This window comes from Lynx rufus, unplaced genomic scaffold (assembly GCF_022079265.1).
Source record: "Lynx rufus isolate CCGP_SWC_20201006 ecotype Redwood Valley unplaced genomic scaffold, mLynRuf1.p SCAF_9, whole genome shotgun sequence".
Taxonomy (NCBI): Eukaryota; Metazoa; Chordata; class Mammalia; order Carnivora; family Felidae; genus Lynx; species Lynx rufus.
Genome location: NW_025814897.1, coordinates 88,613,735 through 88,635,950, shown reverse-complemented (window position 1 = coordinate 88,635,950; position 22,216 = coordinate 88,613,735). Strand labels below are relative to the sequence as shown.

The window sequence follows — 22,216 nt, the reverse complement described above, 5'->3', positions numbered from 1 at the left end:
TCTATTTTGGTAGCTCCTGTCAAAACCCGCCTACCCTTCTGCTAACCCCTGGGTTTCGCGGAGGTGGGAAGTCTACCTGCGGCCGCCATTCCCGGGACCCTGCTGCACCTGGGAGGCTGCGTGGGGCTGGGGCACCCAGAGGAGGCGGCTTCCGCCTGGAGGCAGCCATGCGGTGTCCCTCTCGCTGAGGAGGAGGGGCCCACCCAACCAGGGCCCTCTCTGGACAGGGTGATGACAACATCAGAGGACCTGAGCCCAGCCCAGCCTGGCGGAACAAGTGAGCTAAGGTGGGTGCTACGTGTCTGGGTGTGCAGGGAGAGGAAAGGGCCCCGGTGGGAGCGGGAAGGCCGGCGTCCAGCGGGCAGGACTCACCTTGCCCCAGTCCTTCCACCAGGGGAGACAGGGGAGCGACTCCTTTTCCAGGGAGGAAAAGTGAGTATCTGCTTTCAGGTGCCAAGGAAACTTCAAGGCTCCTATTCATACCTCCTAACCTCTGAGCCAGCCCCCGTCACCACTCCTATGGGGCAGGACAAGTCTCCTTACGAAGCGCCACCGTCTTTTATAGCTAGGTTTTCCCTTCGGTCTCCCCCAGAAGACTCATTTTTAGCCGATTTCATCCAGATAGGGAATGCTGGGGAGTTGGCAAAGCAGCGTGTGACACCCTTGAGTCTAGGCTGGAGTCCTTTGGGACAGCCCTGCAGGTGACTAAAGTAATGGCTGGTCCCCAGTAGAAGGATGGGAAAGGAGCAGTGGTCAGGTGTCCCCGTGTGACTGTGACACGCCAGTGTGCACCCCTGCAGAATGGGATCATAATGACATTAAGCTCTTTCAGTTGACTGCTACCGGAACTCGTTCCTGTGTACTGGGCATTTTCCTGTTCATTTTGATGCACACCTTGCTTATTTGTACCGACATACCTTCTACTCAGCCCAAAGCATCCCCTCGATAGTGGCTTTGGCTTTCATCCTTGGCTGAATTCAGCTACTGTAAAATTCGTAAGAGAGAGATGAGCCCCCTGCAGGTGTCACTGCACGTGTCCAGGCCCAGGGCATTGAATGCCAGGTTCAAATCCAGATCTCCTCTCTCCTGGAAATTGAGGGATGGGAAGGTCATCCCAGGGGAAACACAAGATTGGGGAATGACGTCAGGGGCCTGTCTAGCTCAGTTTCCAGCCCCCGCCCTCTTTAAAAGCCATCGCTGTCTTTAGCCCTAGCGTGTTACCAAGTGACTTGTCAATGTCAGAGGAGCCGTGCAAGGAATCTTTGGCATGTTGTTAACCTCATTCCAACATGTAATTAGCCTAAAAGGCCTCCTCGCTGCCTCCATTCAGCGTTACATCACAAAGAATCAGATACTTTACTATTTGCAGGACACAGTGAAGACTTTAAAGAGTTAATTATGGTTCACTAGAGCCTGTCCCCAGGAGTCCAAGATCCAGGAATTAAACTGTTTATTTTCAAGTGTCAGGTCTTCCAGACAGCATTCAGGGCAACTTCCTCCATGGAGTCTGAGACTGACATTCCTTTGAAAGTAGACCCACCAGGGGTCTACACAGTGGTGAACTGGAGGCAGTAACTTGATTTGGGCCTTCCTCCTAGTCTTGGCCATGTGTTTTCAGAGATATCATCTGCACAGCGTCGGAAAGAAAAGAGAACCGAGGAGAGCTGGAATTCTACTTACCCTCCTAGTTCCATGGGGCGAATCCAGCTGAAGCCATTTCTAGCCTCTGAGCTGGAGAGACCAGCAGCGTGGCCAGAGTTCAAAGGGAGTTCAACCCTAATCTGGATGTTACAATCTGAGCCAATCTAACCGTGCAGGCTCTGAGGACATTATTATCAGCCAAGTGTAATTAAAGATAAAATAGTTTTATTAATCAGCTTCCTAAGGAGGCTGTGTTTATCTGATGGCTGTGGGTATAATGTGTGCATGGCGTGGGGTGGGGGGGAATCTGTGATGTGTGTGGTTGGTCTATGGGGAGGATGGGATATTAGGGGGCATGGTAGATATGGGTGGGGGGAGAGGGGCTGGGAGTGGTAACTAGGTTTATGTGGGCTCTGTGCATGAGGGAGAGACGGGAGTATATGTGGTAGCACTAATGGCCTGTGTGTGTGTGTGTGTGTGTGTGTGTGTGTGCGCTCAGGTTTACATAGCTGAACTTGAAATTGTGCCTGTTTCTCTACTTGCATTTGTCAGAACTCTGTCCCTGCAGAATACACTTTTCCCTGTGTGTACTTGGCTGCAGTCTAGAGAGTTCTCAACTGCAGATTCCACCTGCAGGTGCCCTCTTTAGCCACTAACTGTCAGCAATTTTCAGATCTCATCTCCAGACCTATCTTGGCTTGCCTTTAATGTCCATCACCTTAAACCAGTTTGTCAGTTGCAAGCACTGACACTCCTCCTGAATATTGTTTGGCCTGAGCTGAAGTCAACTCCACCTACCTCTGGGCAGGAGAAATGAACTCCTTAGGGCCCAGACACTAAAGCTGTCCTGCACGAAGTCTCCGTTCTGGTTTAAACTTGGTTAAACAGTGAGTGGCCAGATGGGTGTCAGGTAACACTCCCAGGCCAGGATCCCTCCTCTGTGAGGGTGAGCAATTGCCCAGAGTAGAACAGGCACAGAGCCAGCCCGGCCATCTCCTCCCTTCCCCCCAGTCTACTTGCAGCATTAGATACCAGGACCGGGGCCATGTCTGCTGGCCTATTGCACAACTTGCCACTTGCTGTGGCTGGAATGCTTGACCCCAATTGGTAATTTCCTCCTTCAGAAGGCCTCATGCAAAATCTGCCCTCTGTCTTAAGGCAGAGGTGCCACCTAGACCTCGCCCAAAGTGACAGCTGTAGCCTTAGCCTGGGGTGGATACAACCAGAAAGCTAAAAGGCCCCAGTGACTGTTTCCCTCCCAAAGGGGAGGTGGCATCCATTCTCCCCTGCAGGAAGGTGCTACACGCACAGGGCTCGCATAGAAAGAGGTAACGTGGGCCAGCTGGCAGCTCCATGACCATGTGGCAGATCTGTTGGCCACCCAGTACAGCGAGCTGTGGGGATTCCTGGAGTTTCTTTTGTTCGCAGAAGGTCGTATTGGAACCGAGGAAAACAAGTTTGGGTGGGGGAATAAATGTCTTATAAAAGTATCGCTGTATTTCAGATAATTAAGGACTATTGCCAAATACAGTGGCCTTCTCCTAACTCCCAAGGTTGATAAACTTTTGATGGATACCACATGGGGACTGAAAATGAATGGACAGAAGGATGGATGGATGGATGGATGGATGGATGGATGGATGAATATCTACCATGTGCCAGATGCATACACCTATATTATTTCAATTAGGCTAGTGAGTAGATAATATTATTCTAATTTTACTGATAAGACACTAAGGCTTGGATAAGGTTAGTAGTAGTAGCAGTAATAATAATAATAATAATAATAATAATAATGGGGCACCTGGGCGGCTTAGTTGGTTAAGCAACTGACTCTTGACTTTGGTTCAGGTCATACCGTGCACTGGGCTCCGCACTGACAGTGAAGAGTCTGCTTGGGATTCTCTCTCCGTCTCTCTCTCTCTCTCTCTCTCTCTCTCTGCCCCTCCCTGCCTCTCTCTCTCTCAAAATAAATAAACTTAAAAAACATAAAAAATTATAACAATAGTTTGTAGTAGTACAGCCATCATTTATTAAGTATTTAATATATGCCAGGCACTGAGCTAAGTATTTCTTGTATTACATTATCTCACTTAATCCTCACCAAAATTCTAGGAAGTAACATTTATTTACTCAAGCTTTTGGATGAGGAAATTTGGCTCAAGGAGATAAGTAAATGGCTACCAAGTGACAGCACTGAGAGTGGTACCCACATCCACCCACTCCTTCTAGTACTGGTTTTTCCTTAGCTACCTTCTCATCTGGCTTTTGCTCCTTGGTTATCTGTTGAATCACCTGACAATGTTCAGCCAAGTCCCATATCTCGCTGGTTCTTTGGAACCAAAGGGACAGCTGTTGACTCAAAATGAAACTAAATCCTGCCCACCAGGCTTCACACACCGACAAGGAGTTAAAACATCATGTCATGAAAAGAGATGCAGGCAAAAACCAAAGAAGACACTTGTCTACTCCCATAGCTCAGCGACCCCAGACGCGCGCCCTGGGGAATGACAAGTTCCCACCGGGAACCTCCCCGGGTTTGCAAGTTCAAGGCGTAGAGAAGTGAGTGTTGGTGTGAGCCTTTGGTGAGGCCGGTCAGCTTTCCAAATTTGAGGCCGCTCCCCTCAGATTTATAAGTACCAGGGACCCCTGGATTTCGGTTAGGATATGATGACAAACTCTGTGATAAAGGGAGAAATCCGGAAAATTCAAAACAGTGATAGACCGAACTTTTGTAAAAAAGCACAATGCCTACATTCTTATGCCATTCTGTGTTTACAACCAAGACTCTTTCTCTACATGAGCTCCTGACCAAAACCAAACTCAGGAAATTTCAGTGTAATGTGGACCTTTGTCCTTTTTAATGGCGAATTAAACTGTGGGAAGTAGTAAGAGATTGCAAGGAAGCAGCTATTTGGAAACAGTATTAGTTGGCAATTGGTGGAAGAAGAAAACCCAGCAATAACCTCCCTAAGAAATAAGAGTGTGGTGCTGGCAAAATACGTGGACAACACACAAGGGAAAAATCAAAGTTTTTGACCAGGTCTCGTTGCTGACCTGCTCAAATTTTCCCCTGAAGAGCAGACAAGATCCAAGGCCTCCTCAAATTCAACTGGCCGGGGATTCTCCCCGTCCATAACCAGGATCCAAAACTCCAGGGCCAACCCTCCATGAGCAGTGTTGGGAGATCCCCTACTCATTCTCTCCTACACATTTGCAGGTGTCCTCTTGCTTGAAAGAACCTCTCCTTCTGCTCATCCCGGACATCACAGAGTATAGTGGTCAGGAAATCCTAGGATTGAATTCTGGCTCTGCTACTTGTAGCTGTGTGACCTTGGGCAAATGACTGAAGCTCTTTGAGCCTCAGTTTCCCCTTCTGTAAAATGAGGATAATAACAGCCCCTACTCCTACAGTTGTTGTGCTTGGCACATAATAAGCAACCATTTTTAGCTGCTCATGCCAATTTTCATGGCCCAGCTCAAATGCCACAACCCACGGGAATTTTTTTTTTTTTCTGACTGTTCCAGCCCTTACTGACCACTCTCTCTCTCTCTCTCTGAAGACCTACAGCCCCTAACTCAAAGTTTGGCTTGGAATTATATACTCCCTCTAAGAGTTTCCTCATGAATTCTCTGTTGGAGACGCAACTAGGTCTTATTTTTTTTTAATATTCCTGACAATACTGGTCGTGTGTGTGTGTGTGTGTGTGTGTGTGTGTGTGTGTATTTAATAACTATATATACTACATTCACATTTTAATATTTCTGAAATCAAGATAAGCTTTATAATCTATCTATCTGCACATTTAACATAATGCTTTCTCCCCACGATGATTATCTAAGTCAATGATGTATATTATAATCAACAGCATCTTAGAAATAAGATTTGGTTGATTGATGAGGATAGGTCGGCATGGATCCAACCACAAAGTTCCCCTAGCAACCCTCCTCACCCTCCATCCTCTATCCTCACACCCTGTCCCGGCGAAAGACATGCCTTTGGATGACAAGTGGCACAAGTGAGTTCAATCTGGAGGCGTGGAAGTCAGTCTGGTCACACACATTATCGGACTACATGTGTGATCATTCCCACTGATAGGCAAGGAAACTGAGGTTCAAATAGTTAAGTTTACCCAGGAAATCTGGTGTCAGCCTACCCGTAGGAAGAGTAAATCTTTAATGATGGAATGACTTTATTTTCTACTGAAAGCCTCGCCTCCATTAGTGGGGTTCCTGGATTAACCAAGCTAATTAGCCATTGCTGGAGGGACCGGTCCATTTGACACCCAAGATTTCAATGGTGGCATCATAGCGCCATGCTGCCCCCCAACCAACAGCATGGACTGACCCTAGGAGTCAATGTCACCCATTCCCCAAATTGTCACCCCCAACAACTCTTTCAGAAATCAAGCCCTCATGTCTATGTTGTAGGGGACTGATGTTTGGTAGGAAAACAACGGAAGAAAATTCTGTCTTCAAGAACCCTCCCTTTGAGAAGAAAGACATTCCTTGGCTGGGCCTCCCAGATCTAGGTCTTAAAAAGCCATTATTGCTTTAGATTCATTCAGGCGGACCCAAAGCATGGCAACTTTGATTAGTTTGATTACTAGTGTCTTTACAGAAAAAAAGTGAGACGAGAAATACAGTCATGCAGTTGTGATAGCTCTTTCATAAACATTATCATATTTAACCTTGTAACGACAAAATCAGGATTCTTGTCTTCATTTTCATTATGCGTCTGCCAATCATGGACTTTGCCTCTGTTTAACCTCCATTGTGCCTTCAATGCCGGAAATCACACAAAGACCCATTGCCTCTGTGAGGCTCATGGCCAAGGTGGGATTATCAGGGGAGCTACCTCACTGTTGCTGTCTACTGAATTGGGGCTCCTGGTCAGGAGAGCACGAAGAGCTAAAGGGTGAGTTGGATATAGGGGACTGGGGAAAGAGACCCGAAAAGGAAGTAAGGCAAATACACAATCAATCAACGAGAATTTCTTGAGCACTTCCTTGTGCTTAAGTGCATGCTGGGTGTTTTAGGGGCCAATAGGTTTACAACTCTTGTCCTTAATTTCAAGGATCCTGCCAGCACCCTGGGATACCTAAGAAAACTGGTATCTCTTCAACTTAGATTCTGCCTTTTCCAGAGGTAACAAACCATAGCATGATGGTGAAGCTTGTAGACTCTGGAGCATCTGCCTAGGCTCAAATTCTGTTTTGTGTTCTACTGGCTGTGTGGTATTGGGCAAGTTACTTGAACACTCTATGCGTATTTCCTCATTAGAAATTTTTGATAATAATAATGGTCCCTGTGTTGGAGGAATGATGTAAGAAATAAGTGATTTAATACATGTAGCATGCCTAGACAGTTCTTGGCACCTAGAAAAGGCCTGATAAATGGTAGCGATTATGATTATTCATTGCAGAAGGGCAACATTATCCTACTTGATATGGTAATGCTCAAAGGTCAGCAATCTCGATCAACATCTGCATTTCTCTCCAGAGACCATTTGGCAAGAACTTACTCTGCACCAGAAATCATAGTAAGTACTTCCAGATGAGGAAACTGAGGCCCTGCAAAGTTCGTGCCTCATCTAATGTCTTCCAGGTGGCAGGTGCCCGGAGTTTATGGTCATACACACTCACTGACAGAACACTTTTCATTCTTAAACGTTTGAGCCAATAGAGCATTAAAAAGTAGAATTTCTCCAAAAGACTCTTTTCTAAATATAGTACTGGGAGAATAGAGACAGGAATCCTGGTCCAAGACTCATCCATTTCACCGTCAGCCTGCAAATCTCTCTTGCTAACGGCATCATCCATGAATTTACCTAAATGTCGTTTCTTAGCTGCCATGCTTTCAGCTTACGCTGCCCGTTGGGGTGGGTGGTGAGGGCGGCAGATAGAGGGAGAGAAGATATGACTACAGAAACACGGGCCCAGGTTAAAGAGGGCAAGCTCAAGGAAGAGCACGGAATCTATTACATCTAGTAGAAAGAATTGGGTAGGAGCCTCCAGCCCTACGTCAAGTGGCTTGTCTTTGAATTTACTTCCATGGTACATGCATGTATTCAGTGCCTTCTCTGTCCCAAGAGCCATACTAAGTACAGGAAGTCCATGAGGTATCAGAATTTCCACTCTACAGTGAGACACAGACTATGTCTGCAATGGCCATAAGACCCAGGGATCTTGAACCAACAGAGAGGCCAGGGTCCCCTCAGAAGGCAGTGCTGAGGCCAGAGCAAAAGGAGAGAGGCTCAGGCCAACCTGAGCTCCTCTGTCTACAGCACGGTTTTAACCCTGGGCAGGCCCGAGTTCAACCCAGGCTTGGCCACCTCCCAGCTGGGTGACACCCAGCAAGCCTGGGACCTCTGTTTCTTCATCCTGAGAAGAGGGTAGTGATAGCCAATTCCCAGGGTTATTATGAAAAATAACCATGGTAAGACAGGTAAGCATTCTAGCACAATGCCTGACACGTGATAGATATTCTATGCATGTGATTCTTTCCTCTCTGACCCCACACAACCACCCCAGGGACACCCAGAGGCTGATCACAGTAGTTAAAAGGACAGGTTCTGAAGGCAGGCAGACTGGACTAAAATACTCGTTCTCCCATTTATTAGCTGTGTGACCATGGGCAAGTTACTTAACCTCTCTGTGCCTCAGTTCCCTCATCTGTAAAATGGACGTAATAAGTAACCCCCTCATCAAAGAGTTGTGAGAATTTTAACGGAATAAATGTATTAAAAGGTAAGCTGAGGCATATGTAAAATTTTCTTTTTTTTTTAATTTTTTTTAACGTTTATTTATTTTTGAGACAGAGAGAGTCAGAGCATGAACGAGGGGCAGAAAGAGAGGGAGACACAGAATCTGAAACAGGCTCCAGGCTCTGAGAGGTCAGCACAGAGCCCGACGCGGGGCTCAAACTCATGGACTGCGAGATCACGACCTGAGCCGAAGTCGGACGCTTAACCGACGGAGCCACCCAGGCGCCCCAAAATTTTCAAGTGTCTATTTGAGCAAACATCAACTCCAATCAGGCATCACCAGATTGAAAGTAGTCAGCCGACAAGAGCTAGGGGAAGGCCTTTTATAGAGCAGACGTGGAAGCAAAGTAAGGAAATTATTTGATAGGCTATAGCTTAAGCACTTGACTCATTTGGGAAAGGCTACTTGGGCTGTTTGCGATTGATGGTTTTTAAAGTTCACTTTTTCAGATCCCAGTGCATTCACAATCGAGTCTAGCTTAGGTTTCAGCTTGCTGACACGGGCTACCAGCCATTAGAGCCACTGGAGTCTAGCGCCATCCTTGTTTAATTGCTTCGAGAAATCTAACAGCACATAGATAATAGAGCGCACACTTGCGTAGGGCTCCAGCCACTCCCCAGGTCGTAGTTCATTCAATTCACACAACCCTGTGAGCGATGCATTCTTCTTTCCCATTTTCCAGATGAGGGAATTGGGAGGTCCGGATGTTAAAGAAGCTTCTCAGGCTCACCCAGCCAGCAGATGGCCAAGCAGGGACTCAAACACAAGTAGTCCCCTTCCATAATCTGGTCTTGGTCACTAGGTTGCTCTTATGAGCCTAATTAGTGTTACCTGTTGTTACTGGGTGTTGAGACATCAGAAGGATAGGCTGGAAATTCTAAAATGTTCCATACTGTCTTCTGCCCTCCTCTTGCCCGTCCCCAACCCCCGCCTCTTGTCTTCGACCGACATTCACAACACAGTTTTTATAAACTTAGGGTTTGATGTTATCTAAGATCTCCACTCTAATCAAATTTAGGTTTGATGTGATAGTTAGACTTAATTAGAGTCAAATTCCTCTTTTATTTTGTTTTTTATCTTAATCACCCCTTTTATCCACTGGTCCAGAAGCCTGTAATTTCACACATAGGCCCTCGGAGATGCCGTATTGTACACTCAGGACCATGAGACAAGCAGAGTTTGTTGTCACACGTATTCACTGCCAGAGAACTTTTCACTCTGAAACAGTTGAGCTGAGACAGCAGAGGAAAAAGAAATGTAATTCCTCCAAAAGACAACAGCGGAATACTATGCTTTCCGTGCAAAGCTCTCCACTGAGAAGAGTGCGTGTGTGCAGGTTCAAACGTGAGAAGCGTTTCAGAAACCAGCGACAAGGTGGGTCCCAGCAGTGTGGGACCATCTCAGTTCCCTAGACGCCAAGGAGCAAGAGGCAAACCACAGAATGTTAGAGCTTAGAGGATTCTCAAAGAGCATCTAATCCAGTTCTTTGCAAACTCTTTTAAAGTGCAGATTCTTTTGTTCAAATGAAATCTTACCCTGGAGATTTATATAAAAGCTGAGGTGCCCTTACTGAATCAGGGAGGAGAGGTCTAGAGCCCTGACCCACTGGGCTCCCATCCCCCCATCCCCAGCAGCACTTCTGGGGGCTCCCTGGAACCCCTGGGGTTTCCCGGGAATTGTCTGAATGAATTTGAACATCGCTATTCCCATCGAAACTCCTCCTTTTACCATGGGAGGAAATGAAGCCCAGAGAAGCTGCCCGACTTGCCTGAGGTTACACAGCAAGTCGGTGGCCTTATCTTCCTTCAACAGTTTTTCCATGACATCCTGAGCCCTCCAATGAACGGCCTTTTGTTTCTCCACACTGTATGTGTGTGTGTATTTGTGTGTTTGTACTCGTGCCCAGAGTTCCCAAGAAAACCTAACGAACCAGTCTCTGCTTTCACTTCAAAGATTGGAGTCTGCAGTTTGGACACAGTGGCTTGGCTATGCAACAGAGCTAGAAGCACAGTGCAAAAAAGGCATAGCATTATAAATGTCATCCCATAGGCCACCGGGGACACTGTATTTCACAGCCTAAATTAGGTCGAGTTTCCGCTCCGGAGGGGAAGTACTACAAAGTGGGTAGTTCTCACTGCAACACCAGGGAGCTGGCAGGCGAGTCAGGCCCCCAGCCTAGTAGCAGCCGACACCTGACTGGGCCATTAAACCTCTTTCTCCATCTACCCGATTGGGCCACTAAACCTCTGTCTATAAGGGGGCGGAGGGGAAAGGGAGAAAGCCACCACATGGCTCACTGCATTTGGAGACAGTAGAAGTTAAATAAGTTCATGTGTCTGATGGTTTTGAGAGAGAAGGTAGAAGGAAGTCCCCACATCGGTCTACAAGCTGGCTAATGCCTTCATCGTGTTGCAAGGCATAAGGTTGGAGGAAATGGTGGAGAGAAGGGGGGTTCTAATTGATGTGCTTTGTCAAGGAAAATAACTCACAAGGGGCTTACTCAGTGCTTCCCCTGCATTGCCTCATGTGACCCCCAGCAGCCCAGTGGGTAGGTATTGTTGTTTGCATTAGAGCCACTTATTATCTAGCTAGTTAAGTTATTCAAGGTGACACAGCTAGAAAACGATGAACCTAGAATTTGAATCCCAAACCATCTAGCTGCAAAGCCTGTGTTCTTAACCACTGCCCCATCCTGCCCTTGCTCTTTGCCACATGGGGGGGGGGGGGGCGGAGGGGGCGCGTGAGGGTTAGGGAGAATGACGTGGTATACGTAAGTGCAGGACTCCGCCAGCCCAGAAGGGAGGCGGCAGAGACAGATACCGGGGCTGAGTTTCAGAGTTTCCCCTCCAGCTTGCATGAACGAGAATTCCCAGCAAATGCACTGCACGTTCCCCGCAAAGCTCCCAGCGGCAAGAATTCTCAGCTTGTTTACTGAGTCCCCTGGAAAGGGGGGAGGGAGGGTGGGGGCGGGTAGTGAGCTGGGCACAAAAACAGGATAAAGGTAAACTTTCTGCATGTGAGAACCATTCCCCCCCTCCAAGGAGCCGTGTCACACTGTATGTCACCGTCATCAAAGGGGCTGTGCGTAAACCTGAAAAACCAAACGGACCTGTCTGTAGGTGTTACTTATATCACAAGGCTACAGGTGCCTTTATTTCCACTGTATGCTGGTGCTGGGAGCGCCTGCCTTCTCTTGCCTTGAAAGCCTCCTCTTTGGACCTAGTCACCGCTGTCCTCACGTAAGCACCTTTTCTTTGCTCTTTTGGAAGAATTATAAGGGGTGTCAGGGCTTAGAGGCTCAGGCCGGGGCCTGGGACCATTCATCTTGTCTCCAGCTCCACATTGCCAGCCCCCCTTGCCAGTTCCATCAGTCACAATGCCTCCTGGGAAACGTTTGACTGGGATTTAAATGCTTGCCCGAGAGAGTCGGTTTTACCTCCTCAGGCTGTGTAACCACCCCCTTCCTAGGCACCCCCACGCGCTCCGGATCGCTTGACCAAACCAAGGGCAACTGGTAGAGAATATGTACAGGCACTCAATTCTCTACCCCTTCCTAAAGCTGTCTTTAGGAAGGGAAGCTAGATTTCGCACTGAAAAATATTCGGCTTCAAGGAGAGCCTACCATCCCCCTTACTAAACTTCTTTCGCCACTGGCCTGCTCGTGGCTCCCCCTTGATACAGAGAAGAGAGCTCCCTTATTACGGTTTGGGCATTTTTCAGGAATGTGTCTGTACATGATAGCTTAAAAGAAACCCGTTTTGCCCTCTCCTCCCACCTCAGTATATAGACCGCTTCCAGAAAAGCAATGCTTAGGGTTTTTCCACTGTATTCTCAGACCTTTTCAAAGACTCTGCCCTGTGTGTGGGGTTCGTGTGCATTTGCCCCCTGCTGGCAGCCACTGGTAGCACATGCCCCCTTCTCCACCTGAAGCCGGGGGCCCTGCGTTTGGACGAACTTATGAATTTTACAAACTGGAAAGGATGTCCGAGGTCATAAAGTACAACCTCTTCATTTTACAGATGAGGAAACTGAGGCCTAGAAAAATAAAGGGATTTAGGGAGACAGCTTCGTATTTTAGACTAAAGGCCCAGGGAGAGGGGTTGTTTGCTCCTGAGTGAAAGCTTAATTCTTTGTCCTCATGTTGTCTCTAAGAATGTTTTTCATAACACAAGGTCTTCTAGGCAGGCACTTTCACAGCTACCTCTTGGTTGCCTTTTTTTTTCTCAGAAGTCACCATAATAGCAAGCTTTTAGATATATTGGCGACAGATGATTTTCCCCCCTCTGGCGCAGGAAAGTGTATTATGCCCAGACCCCTGCATATATTATCTGATTTTATTCAATTCTCGGGACATAATGAGGATTGCGTGTTAAAATTCCATTGAAAAAAATTTTTTAATGTTTGTTTATTTTTGAGAGAGAGAGCGCACGCGCATGAGTGGGGGAGGAGCAGGGAGAGGGGGAGACACAGAATCTGAAACAGGCTTCAGGCTCCGAGCTGTCAGCACAGAGCCCAAGCGAGGGACTCAAACTCACGAATCCCGAGATCATGACCTGAGCCAAAGTCAGACGCTTAAGCCATTGAGCCACCCAGACAACCCTAAAATCCCATTTTAAAGGTAAGGCACTTTAAAGATGAGTTCAGAGAAGGGCATGGGTTTTTCTATAGTGCACCTTGTATGAGACAAAAATAAAGAATTTTGACAGGCTGGGTAGTAAGAAATGTGGCCTATGTTCCTCGTCCTTGTGGGTGGCAAAGAGAGAATTAACCCCCAGAGGATTCAATCCAAAGCCGATGAGCTTTGGATTGGAACCCACAGTAAACCGTGGGGCTTACCTTTTGCGGGTCTTTGCCACACCTTCGGGAAAACAACTAAGAACAAACTAGCAAGCTCCTTAAACAAGCTAGAGGAAAATGAGGAGTCACTTGTCAAGACAAGAGCAAGTCTGTTCTCGCAGTTGCTCTGCTTTCTCCTAAAACAACTAACTATTCAAGCACCCCAATTATTTCACAGCAAGTGTCAAAATAGTCCACTGAGTTTTCCTCCATGTGTTCCTTCTTAGAAAGGTCCAAAGCATCGGAAATTGACCATGCCTTGCCCCCAGGGCTCAGGACCTGGTGGACACTTAGGTGTTGCCGAGGCTTTGAAGGAGAAAAAACATCTTCGTCCCAATGAGACTGCCCAGGTGGTGGGATCAGGGAAGGCCCTTCTTGCCCCCCACCCCCCACCCTTTCCATGGTTTCCACCTTCATGGCCTTGTTCTGCCTGGTGATGTTTTGGTGCATAAACAGCCAATGTGTAGATGCTTAATTGGGTGGATTTTTGGTCACATGCCCAGAGTAAAGTTGATGATCTCTGCCAGGGTCAGGAAGGAATTTTCCTCCTCTGGCAAGCTGGCCAAGCCTGGGTGGTTTGCTCCTTCCTCTCTCTCTGGAAGGCTGAGCAGAGGTGCCTGTTTGCTCAGGGCATGGGCACCACACCTGTGATTGCTGCCTCTGACTCCTGTGGGGGCAGGAAGCCCACAGGACTGTCCCTCTGACTGTGCGGACCGTCCCTGTGCATATTTGGTGAGTGAGCCGGCTCTCAGAAGGGTTAGAAAGCCAGTAGAGGCATCAAGGATCTGAGCTTCCCTGCTATCACTGTCTCATTCCAAAAGGTACCTGTGGCCAGCCTTTCTCGTGCATGGAAGGGAACCCACCTGATTCCCTCCCCTTGTGCGGATTGTGCTTGAGCCTTTCCTACTTACTAGGCAGCTACAAAGGTAGTCGTGGGGGAAACTGATACCAAAAGCTGTGGGTGTGTTGATGGGCAGTGAGTGAGGGTCCAAAGAGCTTAAGGGATCTGGCTAGCCCAGGCAAAGAATATCTAGAGCCCACTGCTAAAAGTAGCGGACATAGGAGGGAAGGGAGAATAGGAAACTGGGGAAACTTGGCAGAGCTGAAAGTTTAATCTCCATTTGTATTGGTTGGATTTTACTCCAACTTAGCGAGCTTGCTTGACCACGGTATCCAGTATCACCAACATATATGGGTACGTGTGTGTGGGCACATGTCTGGATGTGAAGGTCCATTCAGGTGGGTGCCTGCAGAAAATCATGGGGCCAGGGCACATCTCAGAGCCCCCCTCATCGGTGGGTTCATTTAGTGAATGAAGAATGGAGACACAAGAGGCAGAATCATGGCCCCCAGGCCCGTGTTCTTTCCATGATGACAAACCAGCCAGCACCTCAAAAAACAAAACTGTGTGGCTAGAACAGGAGGCCCAGGACCCTCCTTGGATCTCCCCTCTTGTCCTGTGGCTGACTCCAGGTCTAACCCAGGGCTCCTCAACCATGTTTTCATTGTCGTCCCCACTAAGGAGGCTTTATAGATAATGTTTTCATAGTCATTACTACTGCATTACCACCCCCCCATAGATACCGTTTATGTTTATGTGTATCATTTATGTACCGTGGCCCTTCAGAGGACCATGAGACATAATAATGTCTAAGATTTATTTTGACCCCCAAGAACCAATGTTTCCCCTCGGGGGTCAAGGTCACCCCCATTGGGAACACACGGTCAAACTTCAAGCCTGGGCCTACCTATTGCTGGAACTCAATGTACTGGTTGAGAAATGGGGCTTCAAATAGCGGTTCTTTTCCCCCCTACCCTCACCCTGTTCCACCTATGTGAAAGAAATCTTAAGAGCTAAAATGTTCAACTATTGCAAGGACTTTCGAGGGCCTAGGAAGCTAGGCCACTGGGTACCAACTAGTCATTATTCCTGAACTCTCACGCCTTAGCGTATGCTGACCAAGTAGCCAGAGTCTTTTGTGGAAAGACCAGGGTTAATGATACCCCCTCCTACTGTAAGAGCAAAAAAATAGAAATTTTTTTTTTAAATTTGACACTTTTATAAAAAAAAAAAAAAACATTTTTCCAAGAAGCAAGAAATAATTACAGAAAAAAAAAAATAGCCCGTGGTACACCTGAGAGCCCTTTAAGAAAACTTAATGGATATAATTTGTCATAGAAGGGATTACCAAAGGGAATCAGATCTGATGCTGCGTACAGCAGTAGAGAAATTGCAGGGCAAGTAAGTAGGTTGGTATTAAATGGAAAAGAAACCCTCAAAGGGGGTAAATATCCTACTGATGTAAAATATTCCTGATTTTTTATGATCAAATTCAATTTACCAAATGACTTTTGAGGTGTAAGTGAAGAAGTGCTCACTCCTGCTGTTGTGGTTTTTAATCTGGAAAATTTCTAATTGATGGGGAAGACCTGGGACAGTTTTCTATTTTCTTCCATATAAAGGACACCTCTCCTTTCTCCAAACCTCCCCGTGAAGGTCATGTCAAAGGTCCGCCATCCTCTTCCTCGGTTTTCTGAGACTTTACCTTCAGCTGTCACTTAGGGGAGCTTTTCTGAGGTGGCATCCAGAATGCAGAAGGGGCTTTGGGCTCCAGCGGCCCTTAGCTCCCTCATAGCTCCCGCCCCCATCCCGTTTCATCCTACCCCCAGCTCAGGATATAAAAGCAACCAATCCGTGGGAAAATCAGAGTCCAAACTCAGGCAGCCTTGACCTCTGTTTGCTACTGGCTCCCAGGGGGAGATCCATGAGCATGATAACCCACCAAGCAGATTAACCCTTTCTGGGCATCAGAAAAGAGGCTTCCCAGTGAGGTCTGGTGATTCTCTAATAATGGCCCATAAAGGGTGCCAGAGTGTGAGAATTTGTACTCGGCTATTTCTCTGTTCTCTGTTAATATCCAAATGTTCGTGCACATTTGATGACGATAATGACGGTAGATCTTCAAGAACCCCCAAAGAATCGGCCTTTGATTCTGGAATCACACAATCCTTGCCCTTCTTAGTACTGAGGTCCATTTGATAGGTAAGTGTGTTAGGGGTGTGTCTATAGGCAGATGTGACTGTGAGTGTTTCTAGAAAAGAAAGCAGATGGGCCAAAATTCGGAAACCTTAAGCACTCTCTACAACACAATGTTGACACCCATTGACCTTGAACAAGATACACAAAGTCCCTGGGCCTTAATTGTCTCAACTGTACAATGATGGAGTAAAAGGAAAGATTGAACTAATTCTGGACTTTTCAACATGTGGCATTCACACCACTTACGAGAGCTAGATCTGATCAGAGGTAGGAAAATTTTACTTAAAGGGCCAGGTAGTTAGTATTTTAGGATATACAGGCCAAAAGGCAAAATCAATTGTATTAGGTAGGTACTTATATAACCATTTACTATGTAACTATTTACAACTGTAAAATCATTTTTAGCTGTGGACCATTCAAAAATAGGTGGTGGCCTGGAATGGGCCTTTAAGTTGTAGTTCGCTAACCTCTGATTTAGGTGTTGCATGGGCCAACAGTTTTTATTTAAATGTCTTTGTTTTTATGCATGTTAAAAGGATACCGACTTTCCACTTATCATGGCGATACCAAGTTTTCCTTTTAAATAAGCTTATTTAAAAGGAAATAAACAAACCTATAAGTAAACAAAAAAGGAGTTGATTTTTTTAATGGATTAGGTAAATTATCGGGATGGTAGGCAAATGACTAAAGTTTGTGAAACACGGGGCTAGATGGTTAATAAGCTCCTGGCCATCTGAAAATTCTATACGCTCAATGTCCCAAGACCTGGCATCCAGTCTTTGTTCTGACGCTTACCTACCTACCAGCTGTGTGATCTTGAGCTGCTGGGTCCCCTTTGCAAAGTGGGAACAGAAGCACCCTACCTCGTCAACATTATTGTGATAATCAGAAAAGAGAAGTCAGGCAAACAGATTTTTCTAACCCACCAAACATGAATTCTTTTTTTTTTCCCTAAAATGTGGGAATATGGGAAGCAGCAAACTTGAAAGATGAGACCAGCATGGGCAAGAATGCACACGAGTGAGGGCCCCCAGCCCATTCCCCCTTTCCAGCCTTGACCAGACGCCTTCTCCCAAATCTCCCTCCTCGCCAGTGTGGGCAGGAAGTACAGCCCTGTGATTAGGACCATGACTTCTTAAATGGGCAAACCCAAATTCCACCACCTGCCAAACAGGTGGTTTGGGGTATGTTACCTGAAATCTTAGAGCATCCGTCTGCATCACTCACACAGAACCACTACCAGAATCTGAATCTGTCTCAGAGTGTTTGTCCCAAGGAGACGCTGAATAATGAATATAAAGTAGTAAAATGCTCAGCACAGAGCCCAACAGGTAGTAAGTGTATGTTCCGATTACCACAGGTCCTCACTCCCTTAACCAAAACCCCGAGGCTAGATGTGCTGCAGAGTTCAGAATCCTTCAGGTATTAGGAAGGTTTTCCAGTATATATACTGCAGAATACAGAATATTCCTTCTAGGAATCATAGGAACCATGTGTGTTGTATGTATCATATGAATATTCATCAAGTAGAATAAGTAAAACTATAACTATAGTTATATGTGTTTATACACGTATAATATGTCACTTATATACATATACATGTATACATATATTTAGTAGAAGTTTTCTATGCCTGTATACAGACGTATGGATATAACATATACATAGCCGTACATAAAACTGTTTAACATTAATGTAGAACTGTTTGGCAGGGGGGTAGCTTTTCTGCTGGAAAATAAGTTTGCACCAAACACACACACGTACTTTCAATTTCGGAGCTTTTGGATTTCAGGATTGTAGGTAAGGGTTTGCGGGTATATTACGTATAGCAATTCTTGCCCAACTTTCAGAAGCAGATCGTTACACAGTATAAGCCAGAGTTCAGGGGTCAGATGTGAGCCGGTAGGAAAAGTAAAGAAAAAAGCAGTATTACATCACAAGAGTCTCTATCTTAAAACCCGAGCTTTGCCACTTACTGGCCATGTTACGTGGGCAACTGTTTTTCAACCCCTCTGCCTATGTTTTCTCATATACACACTGGGGATAGATGTACAAACCTCATGGGATGTGGCAAGGACTGAATAACGTCATTGTGGCAAGCACTTAGAGGGGTGCCTGGTTCCTAGGAGGCCACATGTTTGTTATTAAAAACCAAGCATGGGGCAACCTGGGTGGCTCAGTCAGTTAAGTGTCCAACTTCAGCTCAGGTCATGATCTCACAGTTCATGGGTTCGAGCCCTGTGTCGGGCTCTGTGCTGACAGCTCGGAGCCTGGAGCCTGCTTCGGATTCAGTCTCCCACTCTCTCTGCCCCTCCCCCATTTGCATATTCTCTCTCTCTCTCTCTCTCTCTCTCTCTCTCTCTCTCTCTCAAAAATAAATAAGCACAAAGAAAATTTTTTTAAAAATTAAAAAAACAAGTGTGCCCAGCTGGGGGCTCCTGCAGCGTGGCCCTTGTCTGCCTCCTCACAGTCCTCTCCTGCCGTTGCAGGGTGATGTTGGACTCAGTGACACACAGTACCTTCCTGCCCAACACGTCCTTCTGCGACCCCCTGATGTCGTGGACTGATCTGTTCAGCAATGAAGAGTATTATCCTGCCTTTGAGCATCAGACAGGTGCGTACATCCAGAGAAGCCCATCTGAGCTGGGAGGACTGGGGCAGGAGGTGGTGCTGGCCTCCAGGAGGCGGCAAGGCCATGCTAGGGGCCTGAAAATGCCAGCGCTCACTAGTGTGCAGGGCAGAGGACTGGAGGAGGTCTGGGCGACAGGAAGGACAGCTTCTGCAGAGAGGAAAGCACTGGAATCTTCACCCAAACTCCTCCCAGCTCTGTGGCCTTGGGGGCTCCACTAACTTCTTCAAGCCTCATTTTTGCTAGCAGATGATAATGCCAATTTCTTGGAGTTATTATATTTAAACAATGTAGTGGAAAGAAACTCTTAGCCCGGAGCCTAGTAGACTGTTATTGCTTGTTCATTATGGTTTTAGCTAACATTTGCTGAGTACTAGCATTGTTTCAGGCCCTGCACCAAGCACCCACCCCATCCTTATAGAAGACCTAAGAGAAACAAACAATTATGATTTCCATTTTATGGATGAAGAAACTGAGGCACAGAGAGGTTAAGTGAGTTGTACAAGGTCTTACGGTTGGTTAAGCTTCACACGAGTTGACTTGAGCACCTGTTCCCTTAACGCTCCTACATGGTCATCTTACAAATGATATTACCGTGTGGTTATTGATATTAATATTGCTGGCTTTCTCTGAGCTTCTATTTCTTTATCCCTAAAGATGATGAGAAACTCTCTGAGGATTAAAGGAGCCAAACTGCGTAAAATATGTAGCTTTGCACAAAGCAAATGTTCAGTAAACACGAATCCCTGCACTGACCCCCAGGCCTCCCTTCCCCCTGCCTCATCCTCTCTTGGCTGGTCTTCTCCACCTAAAAAGGAAGCATGGGGCCTTATGCAAATCTGCCAAAGGGAAGCCAGCTGAGCTTTGCCCCAGAATCTTTCTGAGGGCCTCTGTCCCCAGGTGCTCGGGTGACTGCACATCACAGTAAACCTGGCAGACGGCTATTGCGGCAGGTGCACACCCTGAGGCTGGTGATGCGAGTCCTAATCAAGCTGTCAGTCCTCGCGGGGCCTTAACCCTGTGCATCCCAGCTTGGCATGGTCCACACTCAGGGGCAGGAAGCAGGTGGGTCCATCAGAGGCCACGCCTCTGAGGATTCTGCAAAATGTCCCCCACTGGAAGGAAGCCCCTGCCTCCAGGCCGGGGGCCAGGGCCACACAGACAGACTTGAGGCACTCACCTCCATAATCCAGTCCTGCACGGGCTCCCAACACCAACCCATGCATACACGCATGCACATGATGTCTCTCACTCTATCTGAAGGGTCCTGAGTCAGCCAGATACATATTGCAATTCTCCTTAAGGCCTAGAAGCACCTCGTTTCCTGAATTTGAAGGAAGAAAGTGAAGGCTTACCTGTCCGCCTCATCTCCCCATATGCCCCATGATGGAAGGACCCAGAGAGAAGGTCCTTCCCTCCACCCATGCATCACCCAGACCTGCATTCCTGGGAGCCCCCTCTCCCTGCCTTCTCTGCCAGGTGGCAGCTGGGTGGCGGCGGAGGAGATGACCTCAGCTGCCTGCCCCGGGGAAGTGTTGCAGACATTGGAACAGTTTCTGGGGTCATCAAGAGCTCGGGCTTTGGAGCCAGGCATCCTAACTGTGAAGTCTGGCTTTGATATTTAATGACTGTGCCGTCATAATTTCTCGTGCCTCAGTCTTCTCATCTGTAAGGTGGAGATAGCTATAACTCCTACCTCGTAGAATTGTTGCGAGGGTGACTTGTTAATATATGTGAAGTGTTTGGGACACAGTCAGGCACAGGATAAGCACACACATGCGTTTAAAAATGAAGGACTGGCAGGGCGCCTGGGTGGCTCAGTCGGTTGAGCGGCAGACTTCCGCTCAGGTCATGATCTCACGGTCTGTGAGTTCGAGCCCCGCGTCGGGCTCTGTGCTGACAGCTCGGAGCCTGGAGCCTGTTTTGGATTCTGTGTCTCCCTCTCTCTGACCCTCTCCCGTTCATGCTCTGTCTCTCTCTGTCTCAAAAATAAATAAACATTAAAAAAATTTTTTTAAATTAAAAATGAAGGACTGGGGCGCCTGGGCGGCCCAATCATTTAAGCACCCAACTCTTGATTTCGGCTCAGGTCATGATCCCAGGGTCGTGAGATCAAGCCCCACATTGGGCTCAGCACTCAGCGTGGAGCTTGCTTGGGATTCTCTCTTCCTCTCTCTCTCCCCTCCCCCACTCAAGCTCTCTCTTCCTAAAAAATAAATAAATGAAAACAAAGGACTACTTTCAGTTTGGGAAGATGAGAAAGTGGTGTTTTCACCACAGGCAGTGGTGATGCACAATAATGTGAATGTACTTAATGCCACTCTATCTACACTTGAAAAGGGTTAAAATGGTAAATTTTAGGTCTATTTTACCACAGTAAAAACAAAACAAAACAAAACAAAACTGAAGGGTTAACAGAAGTGATCACCAATAAGATTGCCGATGGGGCTGAAATCCAACAGTCGTACATAAAAAGACTGAGGCCCCTGCATTTCCATCAGTGTAACAAGGGGATGGACCAAGTCTTTGCTAGAACCCTTTCCAGAAGCTTCTCTGATTCCTGCACCACAGATGCAGCCTTCTTCTCCCACCACCCGTTGAGAAAATATAAAGTCCCACCAAAGCATGCGGCCAGTGAAAACAAGATATCCTCCAGGAGTGACCGAGCTCCCAAATACTCCCGGCTTTGGAGTTGCCACCTGCCCGCCCTGGATTCCAGAAGTTGCTGAATGTCTCTGACCTCCCAAAGGTGGTCAGAGAAGCTGGATGTGAAAGGGTAGCAGAGCACTTCCCCAGGCACTGCGTGGGCCCTGGAGGCCCTGGCTCTCCCACCGGTGGGAGGAGTGACCAGCAGGGCCTCTCTCTGTCCTTTCTCACCCAGAGAGGTGACGCATCCGTCTGAGTGTCTGCAGCCCTCTCTGAGAAGGATGCAGCACGGTCACCTCTGGACACGACCCTGCAAACTTCCTGTACTCTGTGGCCAGTGAGACCTCTCTGCAGCCTCCATCTTGAATTCGCAGTTGTCCCAATGGCAGCTCCCTGTTCGAGTCTGGCTGACGCTCTCACTGACCACCAGCACCGTGACCTTGGCAGGTTTTTTTTCTAACATCTCTGGGATATGCCTTCCCAGCTGGAACGGCCTTTGCCTCTTAGGGTTGGCAGGACGGATAGTCCACATAGAAAGCGTTTCGTCAAACGCCAGGCACTTGGGAGGTGCTCACCGCTGCCAGGAACACCTCACGGTCCTGCTCCTCTCTTCAGTTTCCGCAGTGAACAAAAGCAACAAAGGTCTCCTTCTCATCC

The 22,216-nt window shown here is 47.3% G+C and overlaps 1 protein-coding gene across 2 annotated transcripts in view; it reads left to right on the top strand.

Moving 5' to 3' along the window:
- The first annotated feature begins 231 nt into the window (after positions 1-231).
- The window catches only part of ELF5 (E74 like ETS transcription factor 5), a 42,964-nt gene continuing 20,979 nt past the window's right edge, over positions 232-22,216 (top strand). The window contains exons 1-2 of one of the 2 annotated variants that reach the window (XM_047071906.1): positions 232-287; positions 18,774-18,898. In XM_047071906.1, coding sequence (XP_046927862.1) covers positions 232-287; positions 18,774-18,898 — 181 coding nt within the window. Of the gene's footprint in view, positions 288-18,773; positions 18,899-22,216 lie in introns of those variants that run through there. The other variant, XM_047071907.1, reaches the window with a different exon arrangement.